At 57.5% G+C, this 10,707-nt stretch overlaps 1 protein-coding gene across 1 annotated transcript; it reads right to left on the bottom strand.

Annotated features, from left to right (window-relative positions):
• Positions 1-351: 351 nt before the first annotated feature.
• LOC144491070 (helicase SRCAP-like) lies at positions 352-10,111 on the bottom strand (the record flags this gene model as incomplete). Its single annotated transcript, XM_078208753.1, has 4 exons — positions 9,853-10,111; positions 7,501-7,686; positions 5,319-5,459; positions 352-580 (listed from the first exon to the last, which is right to left on the bottom strand). Coding segments are annotated over exons 1-4 (799 nt in total), but the record flags the coding sequence as incomplete, so codon positions are not given.
• Between the last annotated feature and the right edge of the window lie 596 nt (positions 10,112-10,707).

Consider the following 10,707-nt stretch of genomic DNA (forward strand, 5'->3'; position numbering starts at 1 on the left):
ATGGCCTACTCCTGCTCCTATTTCTTATGTTCTTATGTTCCAGAAGACGAAGCCTCTTGTCGGAACCTTGTCCTTTATCGGCGGGGGATGAGTGTTGTCTTACGGGGAAAAGTTTGAACAAGTTGGCGTCCATAACCCATTGGAGTTGAGAAGAAGGGGCGACCCTATCTAAACAAATATGATTCTGAGGAGGAGGAGGAGGGGTGTGTGTGTGTGTGTGTGTGTGGAGGCTACACAAATCAGACAGGATCTTACGGAGCTCCCACCTCCTGCCGCTATTGGTACATCCACACACAGGCCGGAGCCTTCCGCCGCCAGACCACCCCCCCAACGCCCCCGCCGCAGACCCACCTTCGTCCTCGGTGGCGGAGCCGGAGACGGGAGGGGTGGAGGGCGCGGAGCCAGCGAGGGAGGAGCCGAGCTGAGAGGAGCCAGGCTTGCTGGCTGGCAGCGACTCGTTCAGGCTCTGGCTGAGCAGGTCCGAGTATTTCTCCGTCTGGCCCACGATGAAGTCCAGCTGCAGGTCCAGGGCTTTCTTCCGCTTCTCCTCCAGGCGGGACTGCTGCTTAAACTGCACCACCTGTACCCGGGGAGGGCAAGGGGGGGGAAAGAAACCAGCCGGGTTAGAATCCCTGCACTGCAGGGGGGGGAGGGCCATTCGGCCCATCCAGCAACAACAACCCTACCCTATTCCCACAACCCCACGTCTTTACCCTGCTAATCCCCCCTGACACTAAGGGGCAATTTAGCACGGCCAATCCACCTAACCTACACATCTTTGGACACGAAGGGGCAATTTATCACGGCCAATCCACCTAACCTGCACATCTTTGGACACTAAGGGACAATTTAGCACGGCCAATCCACCTAACCTACACATCTTTGGACACTAAGGGACAATTTAGCACGGCCAATCCACCTAACCTACACATCTTTGGACACTAAGGGACAATTTAGCATGGCCAATCCACCTAACCTGCACATCTTTGGACACTAAGGGACAATTTAGCATGGCCAATCCACCTAACCTGCACATCTTTGGACACTAAGGGACAATTTAGCATGGCCAATCCACCTAACCTGCACATCTTTGGACACTAAGGGACAATTTAGCATGGCCAATCCACCTAACCTGCACATCTTTGGACACTAAGGGACAATTCATCTCGGCCAATCTACCTAACCCGCACACCTTTGGGAGTGCGGGAGGAATCCGGAGCAGCCGGAGGAAACCCATGCAGACACAGGGAGGACGTGCAGACTCCACACAGGGACCCAAGACCCGGAATTGAATCCAGATCACACGCGCTGAGGCAGAACCATAAAACCATAAGATATCGGAGCAGAATTAGGCCACTCGGCCCATCGAGTCTGCTTCGCCATTCAATCATGGCTGATATTTTTCTCATCCCCATTCTCCTGCCTCTTCCCCATAACCCCTGATACCCTCATTAATCACGAACCTATCTATCTCTGTCTTAAAGTGTCCCCCATGTGTTTGCATCCATGGGGTTGGAGACTCTGAGTCTCCCTGCAGTGCATGTGTCCAAACCAGGCTCCCAGACTCTGATACAGAGTCTGGACGACACCGGTGTGGGTGGAAACCTTGTCTCTCCTGTTTAGTAACACGGCTGGCACTGACCCAGCCAGCCATGAGTTGCAAAGGAGAATCTATTTCAGCCCCAGCTACCAAATCCCTGCCTATGGAAAAAAGGCAGCAACCTGTTAAAGGGCCATCATTTACCCCGTGCTGTACCTGTCCTGGGAGTGTTTGATGGGGACAGTGTAGAGGGAGCTTTACTCTGTATCTAACCCCGTGCTGTACCTGTCCTGGGAGTGTTTGATGGGGACAGTGTAGAGGGAGCTTTACTCTGTATCTAACCCCGTGCTGTACCTGTCCTGGGAGTGTTTGATGGGGACAGTGTAGAGGGAGCTTTACTCTGTATCTAACCCCGTGCTGTACCTGTCCTGGGAGTGTTTGATGGGGACAGTGTAGAGGGAGCTTTACTCTGTATCTAACACCGTGCTGTCCCTGTCCTGGGAGTGTTTGATGGGGGACAGTGTAGAGGGAGCTTTACTCTGTATCCAACCCCGTGCTGTACCTGTCCTGGGAGTGTTTGATGGGGACAGTGTAGAGGGAGCTTTACTCTGTATCTAACCCCGTGCTGTACCTGTCCTGGGAGTGTTTGATGGAGACAGTGTAGAGGAAGCTTTACTCTGTATCTAACCCCGTGCTGTACCTGTCCTGGGAGTGTTTGATGGGGACAGTGTAGAGGGAGCTTTACTCTGTATCTAACCCCATGCTGTACCTGTCCTGGGAGTGTTTGATGGAGACAGTGTAGAGGGAGCTTTACTCTGTATCTAACCCCGTGCTGTACCTGTCCTGGGAGTGTTTGATGGGGGACAGTGTAGAGGGAGCTTTACTCTGTATCTAACCCCGTGCTGTACCTGTCCTGGGAGTGTTTGATGGGGGACAGTGTAGAGGGAGCTTTACTCTGTATCTAACCCCGTGCTGTACCTGTCCTGGGAGTGTTTGATGGGGACAGTGTAGAGGGAGCTTTACTCTGTATCTAACCCCGTGCTGTACCTGTCCTGGGAGTGTTTGATGGGGGACAGTGTAGAGGGAGCTTTACTCTGTATCTAACCCCGTGCTGTACCTGTCCTGGGAGTGTTTGATGGGGGACAGTGTAGAGGGAGCTTTACTCTGTATCTAACCCCGTGCTGTACCTGTCCTGGGAGTGTTTGATGGGGGACAGTGTAGAGGGAGCTTTACTCTGTATCTAACCCCGTGCTGTACCTGTCCTGGGAGTGTTTGATGGGGGACAGTGTAGAGGGAGCTTTACTCTGTATCTAACCCCGTGCTGTACCTGTCCTGGGAGTGTTTGATGGGGAACAGTGTAGAGGAGCTTTACTCTGTATCTAACCCCGTGCTGTACCTGTCCTGGGAGTGTTTGATGGGGAACAGTGTAGAGGGAGCTTTACTCTGTATCTAACCCCGTGCTGTACCTGTCCTGGGAGTGTTTGATGGGGGACAGTGTAGAGGGAGCTTTACTCTGTATCTAACCCCGTGCTGTACCTGTCCTGGGAGTGTTTGATGGGGAACAGTGTAGAGGGAGCTTTACTCTGTATCTAACCCCGTGCTGTACCTGTCCTGGGAGTGTTTGATGGGGGACAGTGTAGAGGGAGCTTTACTCTGTATCTAACCCCGTGCTGTACCTGTCCTGGGAGTGTTTGATGGGGACAGTGTAGAGGGAGCTTTACTCTGTATCTAACCCCGTGCTGTACCTGTCCTGGGAGTGTTTGATGGGGAACAGTGTAGAGGGAGCTTTACTCTGTATCTAACCCCGTGCTGTACCTGTCCTGGGAGTGTTTGATGGGGGACAGTGTAGAGGGAGCTTTACTCTGTATCTAACCCCGTGCTGTACCTGTCCTGGGAGTGTTTGATGGGGGACAGTGTAGAGGGAGCTTTACTCTGTATCTAACCCCGTGCTGTACCTGTCCTGGGAGTGTTTGATGGGGACAGTGTAGAGGGAGCTTTACTCTGTATCTAACCCCGTGCTGTACCTGTCCTGGGAGTGTTTGATGGGGGACAGTGTAGAGGGAGCTTTACTCTGTATCTAACCCCGTGCTGTACCTGTCCTGGGAGTGTTTGATGGGGACAGTGTAGAGGGAGCTTTACTCTGTATCTAACCCCGTGCTGTACCTGTCCTGGGAGTGTTTGATGGGGGACAGTGTAGAGGGAGCTTTACTCTGTATCTAACCCCGTGCTGTACCTGTCCTGGGAGTGTTTGATGGGGGACAGTGTAGAGGGAGCTTTACTCTGTATCTAACCCCGTGCTGTACCTGTCCTGGGAGTGTTTGATGGGGGACAGTGTAGAGGGAGCTTTACTCTGTATCTAACCCCGTGCTGTACCTGTCCTGGGAGTGTTTGATGGGGGACAGTGTAGAGGGAGCTTTACTCTGTATCTAACCCCGTGCTGTACCTGTCCTGGGAGTGTTTGATGGGGGACAGTGTAGAGGGAGCTTTACTCTGTATCCAACCCCGTGCTGTACCTGTCCTGGGAGTGTTTGATGGGGGAACAGTGTAGAGGGAGCTTTACTCTGTATCTAACCCCGTGCTGTACCTGTCCTGGGAGTGTTTGATGGGGACAGTGTAGAGGGAGCTTTACTCTGTATCTAACCCCGTGCTGTACCTGTCCTGGGAGTGTTTGATGGGGACAGTGTAGAGGGAGCTTTACTCTGTATCTAACCCCGTGCTGTACCTGTCCTGGGAGTGTTTGATGGGGACAGTGTAGAGGGAGCTTTACTCTGTATCTAACCCCGTGCTGTCCCTGTCCTGGGAGTGTTTGATGGGGGACAGTGTAGAGGGAGCTTTACTCTGTATCTAACCCCGTGCTGTACCTGTCCTGGGAGTGTTTGATGGGGACAGTGTGGAGGGAGCTTTACTCTGTATCTAACCCCGTGCTGTACCTGTCCTGGGAGTGTTTGATGGGGACAGTGTAGAGGGAGCTTTACTCTGTATCTAACCCCGTGCTGTACCTGTCCTGGGAGTGTTTGATGGGGGACAGTGTAGAGGGAGCTTTACTCTGTATCTAACCCCGTGCTGTACCTGTCCTGGGAGTGTTTGATGGGGACAGTGTAGAGGGAGCTTTACTCTGTATCTAACCCCGTGCTGTACCTGTCCTGGGAGTGTTTGATGGGGGACAGTGTAGAGGGAGCTTTACTCTGTATCTAACCCCGTGCTGTACCTGTCCTGGGAGTGTTTGATGGGGACAGTGTAGAGGGAGCTTTACTCTGTATCTAACCCCGTGCTGTACCTGTCCTGGGAGTGTTTGATGGGGACAGTGTAGAGGGAGCTTTACTCTGTATCTAACCCCGTGCTGTACCTGTCCTGGGAGTGTTTGATGGGGGACAGTGTAGAGGGAGCTTTACTCTGTATCTAACCCCGTGCTGTACCTGTCCTGGGAGTGTTTGATGGGGACAGTGTAGAGGCAGCTTTACTCTGTATCTAACCCCGTGCTGTACCTGTCCTGGGAGAGTAACCCAACACATTACGCACAGCGAATCCACCCTAACCAGCACGTCTTTCGGACTGTGGGAGGAGTCCGGAGCACCCGGAGCAAACCCACGCAGACACGGGGGAGAAGGTGGAGACTCCGCGGAGACAGTGACCCGAGGTCGGGAATCGAACCCGGATCCATGGCGCCGTGAGTCAGCGGTGCTAACCCACACTGTGCCGGCCACGAGTAGTGTTCAGTGTGTGTGGGGAGTGCATTCTGTTGCACCCCCCCCCCCCCCCCCCCCCCGCCCCCTCGTACCTTCTCCACGTTGGTCCAGAACTGTTTGACCTCCTTGGCGATGGTGGAGGCAATCCGTCGCAGCTTCGCCTGCTCCTCCCGCTTGGCTCTCTCCTCTTTCTGACGCTGTTCCTCGTGGAAGCGGAGGACCGTCCTGGCAACCTGCCGAGAGGGAGAGAGAGAGAGCGAGAGCACAGCTTAGCAGCGGAGAGGTACAACCGCAGGCTAAAGGTCCCGCGTGCCCGTGCCAAGGGAGAGGGGGCGCGTAAACTCAACGCCACCCTACACCCGATGGGCAGGCCACTGTGGGGCCCATCTACCCCTCCAAGCCTCACTCCCCCCAGCCCGCCAGCGAGTGACTGGACACCCATTCAGCCTCATGGGGGGTTTACAGCTTGCAAACAGGCCCTTCGGCCCAACTTGTCCATGCCGCCCAGTTTTTGACCACTAAGCCATAGAGTCATAGAGGTTTACAGCACGGAAACAGGCCCTTCGGCCCAACTTGTCCATACTGCCCATTCTTTTTAAACCCCTGAGCTCGTCCCAGTTGCCCACGCTTGGCCCATCTCCCTCTATACCCATCGTGCCCGTGTGACTGCCTCAATTCATTTTAAAAGACAACATTGTACCCGCCTCTACTACTGCCTCTGGCAGCTCGTTCCAGACACTCACCACCCTCTGTGTGAAACAATTGCCCCTCTGTGCCCTTTTGTATCTCTCCCCTCTCACCTTAAACCTATGCCCTCTAGTTTTAGACTCCCCTACCTTTGGGAAAAGATAGTGACTATCTCGCTGATCTGTGCCCCTCATTATTTTATCGACCTCGAAAAGACCACCCCCAAATGAGGCCACAGCTGGAGCAATGTGTGCAGTTCTGGTCACCACGTTGTAGGAAGGATGTGGTCTCACTGGAGGGGGCGCGGAGGAGATTCACCAGGATGTTGGCCTGGGACGGACCATTGAAGTTATGAAGAGAGGTTGGGTGAGGCTTGGGTTGGTTCCATTGGAACAGAGAAGACTGAGGGGCGACTTGATCGAGGGTACAAGATTCTGAGGGACATGGACAGAGTGGATAGGGAGTTCCACTGAGTTGAAGGGTCAGTCACGAGGGGGGGGGGGACACAAGTTAAAAGGGAGGTTGAGGGGGGATTGGAGGGAAAACTGAGGGTCTGGGATGCGCTGCCTGGGAGGGTGGTGGAGGCGGGATACCTCACATCCTTTAAGAAGTACCTGTTTGAGTACTTGGCGCGCCATAGCATTCAAGGCTAAGTGCTGGCAAGTGGGATGAACGGCTTAGATAGGATGGAACGTAGGGAAGTTGTTTCCATTAACAGGGGAGACTAGGACGCGGGGGCACAGCCTTAAAATAAAAGGGAGTCACTTTAGAACAGAGATGAGGAGAAATTTCTTCAGCCAGAGAGTGGTGGGTCTGTGGAATTCATTGCCACAGAGGGCTGTGGAGGCCGAGACGTTGAGCGTCTTCAAGACAGAAATTGATAAATTCTTGATTTCTCGAGGAATTAAGGGCTATGGGGAGAGAGCGGGTAAATGGAGTTGAAATCAACCATGATTGAATGGTGGAGTGGACTCGATGGGCCGAATGGCCTTACTTCCGCTCCTATGTCTTATGGTCTTATGGTCTTATGGCAGGTCAGGGCTTTCCGTGGGTCGGTGCAGACTCGATGGGCTGAAGGGCCTCCTCTGCGCTGGGATATTCTGTGAAGCCTCCTACGCTCCAGGGGGAAATAGTCCCCAGTCTATCCAGCCTCTCCGTTTAACTCAAACCCATTAGGAGGGAGTACAGGGGGGGGGGTCTGGCTCCAACCGTACGGGGAAATCGGGGGAGACGGGCACTCGGAGCACTGGGTCCGGTTTGGGTCTCCTCACGAGGGCAGGGACAGACTGGCATCGGAGCCCACCCAGAGAAGGTCCCCGCTGGGCTGGTCTCTGGCGACTGGAGTGGGGGAGCCAAGGGGAGGCCCCCGTGTTCCCCTGGAGATAATTATAGAACGGGCCAGCAGGGCTCGCAGGGCTGAATGGCCCACAACTGCACCCGTTTCTTTGCATCCAAGACACAGCCGGTTATCAGAAACACGATGGAACAGGCGGCTCTCGGGGGGGTTCCCTCTCGCCGATGACAGCGTGGGGGCGTTGACACAGGGAAGGGGGCACTCCCGGCTGCTCGCCTCTGGCGGGGCCTCACCTTCCTGGCCACGCCGCGCTTCCAGCGCCGCTCCTGGGCGAAGTCCGCCGACAGCCACTGCATCTCCTCGCACAGGTAGTCCCAGTGCGTCTTGGGCCGAATGGCCTCCTGGACCCGGTTCAGTCTCTTGAGCGACCAGAGGCCCTCCCGCCGCAGCTCGGCGATGCGGTGCTCAATCTTCGCTTCCTACAGCCAGGCAGAGAGGGGAGAGAGACTCAGAGAGAGCAGCACGCAGATCCCAAACCAGCAAGGGAACGAGAAGGATGGGGGCGCGAGAGAGAGAGAGGGGGGAGGGAGGGAGACTCAGAGAGAGCAGCACGCAGATCCCAAACCAGCAAGGGAACGAGAACGGTGAGGGCGCGAGAGTGGGGGCAAGAGAGAGAGGGGGGAGGGAGGGAGGGAGACTCAGAGAGAGCAGCACGCAGATCCCAAACCAGCAAGGGAACGAGAAGGATGGGGGCGCGAGAGAGAGAGAGGGGGGAGGGAGGGAGGGAGACTCAGAGAGAGCAGCACGCAGATCCCAAACCAGCAAGGGAACGAGAAGGATGGGGGCGCGAGAGAGAGAGAGGGGGGGAGGGAGGGAGGGAGACTCAGAGAGAGCAGCACGCAGATCCCAAACCAGCAAGGGAACGAGAAGGATGGGGGCGCGAGAGAGAGAGAGGGGGGAGGGAGGGAGGGAGACTCAGAGAGAGCAGCACGCAGATCCCAAACCAGCAAGGGAACGAGAAGGGTGAGGGCGCGAGAGAGAGAGAGGGGGGAGGGAGGGAGGGAGACTCAGAGAGAGCAGCACACAGATCCCAAACCAGCAAGGGAACGAGAAGGGTGAGGGCGCGAGAGAGGGGGGAGGGAGACTCAGAGAGAGCAGCACACAGATCCCAAACCAGCAAGGGAACGAGAAGGGTGAGGGCGCGAGAGAGAGGGGGGAGGGAGGGGGCGCGAGAGAGAGAGGGGGGAGGGAGAGAGACTCAGAGAGAGCAGCACGCAGATCCCAAACCAGCAAGGGAACGAGAAGGGTGAGGGCGCGAGAGTGGGGGCAAGAGAGAGAGGAGGGAGGGAGGGAGACTCAGAGAGAGCAGCACGCAGATCCCAAACCAGCAAGGGAACGAGAAGGATGGGGGCGCGAGAGAGGGGGGGAGGGAGGGAGGGAGACTCAGAGAGAGCAGCACGCAGATCCCAAACCAGCAAGGGAACGAGAAGGATGGGGGCGCGAGAGAGGGGGGAGGGAGGGAGGGGGCGAGAGAGAGAGGGGGGAGAGAGACTCAGAGAGAGCAGCACACACATCCCAAACCAGCAAGGGAACGAGAAGGGTGAGGGCGCGAGAGAGGGGGCAAGAGAGAGAGGAGGGAGGGAGGGAGACTCAGAGAGAGCAGCACGCAGATCCCAAACCAGCAAGGGAACGAGAAGGGTGAGGGCGCGAGAGAGGGGGCAAGAGAGAGAGGAGGGAGGGAGGGAGACTCAGAGAGAGCAGCACGCAGATCCCAAACCAGCAAGGGAACGAGGAGGGTGGGGGCGCGAGAGAGAGGGGGGAGGGAGGGGGGGGGGAGAGAGAGGGGGGGGAGGGAGGGAGGGAGGGGGGGGGAGAGAGGGGGGGGAGGGAGGGGGCGCGAGAGAGAGGAGGGAGGGAGGGGGTGAGAGAGAGAGGAGGGAGGGAGGGGGTGAGAGAGAGAGGAGGGAGGGGGCGAGAGAGAGAGAGGGAGGGAGGGGGCGAGAGAGAGAGAGAGAGGGGGAGGGAGGGGGCGAGAGAGAGAGAGAGGGGAGGGAGGGGGTACGAGAGAGAGAGGGGGAGGGAGGGGGGGGGTGAGAGAGAGAGAGGGGGGAGGGAGGGAGCACGAGAGAGAGGGGGAGGGAGGGAGTGAGGGAGAGAGGGGGGGAGAGAGAGAGGGGGAGAGAGGGGGCACGAGAGAGAGGGAGGGAGGGAGGGAGGGAGGGAGTGAGGGAGAGGGGGGGAGGGAGGGAGAGGGGGGGAGGGAGGGAGAGGGGGGGAGGGATGGAGAGGGGGGGAGGGATGGAGAGGGGGGGAGGGATGGAGAGGGGGGGAGGGATGGAGAGGGGGGGAGGGATGGAGAGGGGGGAGAGAGGGGGCACGAGAGAGAGGGAGGGAGGGAGTGAGGGAGAGGGGGAGGGGGAGAGAGAGAGGGAGAGAGAAAGAGGGGGGAGAGAGGGGGCACGAGAGAGAGGGAGGGAGGGAGTGAGGGAGAGGGGGAGGGGGAGAGAGAGAGGGAGAGAGAGAGAGGGGGGAGAGAGGGGGCACGAGAGAGAGGGAGGGAGTGAGGGGGAGGGAGGGCAGCAGGGAGTGAGGGAGTGGGGGAGAGGGGGAGGCAGCCACCCGTCCCGGCAGCAGCAGCTACTCACGTGCTTGGCCTGTTCTGCGATCTCGGCGTGCGTCTTGTCCCAGGGCTGCCCCTTGGCGCTCTGGTTACAGGGGCCCAGGTCGGGGACCCAGAGCCCGCAGGCCAGCGCCTCGCGGGGCTGCAGCCTGGGCGAGGCGGGCAGCCCGTCCAGCGAGTCATTGGCCAGCGGGCCGAGGTGGGCCGGTGAACTGCCCGCGCTGGAGGCGGGCGATGAGGCTGGCGAGACCAGGCTGCTACCTGTCATGCTCTCCTTGTGTGTGATCTGTGAGAGAGAGAGAGAGAGGCCCCGTTACCACAGGAGAGAGAGAGAGAGAGGCCCCGTTACCACAGGAGAGAGAGAGAGAGAGAGAGAGAGAGAGAGAGAGAGAGGCCCCATTACCACAGGAGAGAGAGAGAGAGAGAGAGAGAGAGGCCCCATTACCACAGGAGAGAGAGAGAGAGGCCCCATTACCACAGGAGAGAGAGAGAGAGAGAGAGAGGCCCCATTACCACAGGAGAGAGAGAGAGGCCCCGTTACCACAGGAGAGAGAGAGAGGCCCCGTTACCACAGGAGGGGAGAGAGAGAGAGAGAGAGAGAGAGAGGCCCCGTTACCACAGGAGGGGAGAGAGAGAGAGAGAGAGAGAGAGAGGCCCCATTACCACAGGAGAGAGAGAGAGAGGCCCCATTACCACAGGAGAGAGAGAGAGAGAGAGAGAGGCCCCATTACCACAGGAGAGAGAGAGAGGCCCCGTTACCACAGGAGAGAGAGAGAGGCCCCGTTACCACAGGAGGGAGAGAGAGAGAGAGAGGCCCCATTACCACAGGAGGGAGAGAGAGAGAGAGAGAGAGGCCCCATTACCACAGGAGGGGAGAGAG

This window comes from Mustelus asterias, unplaced genomic scaffold (assembly GCF_964213995.1).
Source record: "Mustelus asterias unplaced genomic scaffold, sMusAst1.hap1.1 HAP1_SCAFFOLD_4366, whole genome shotgun sequence".
Taxonomy (NCBI): Eukaryota; Metazoa; Chordata; class Chondrichthyes; order Carcharhiniformes; family Triakidae; genus Mustelus; species Mustelus asterias.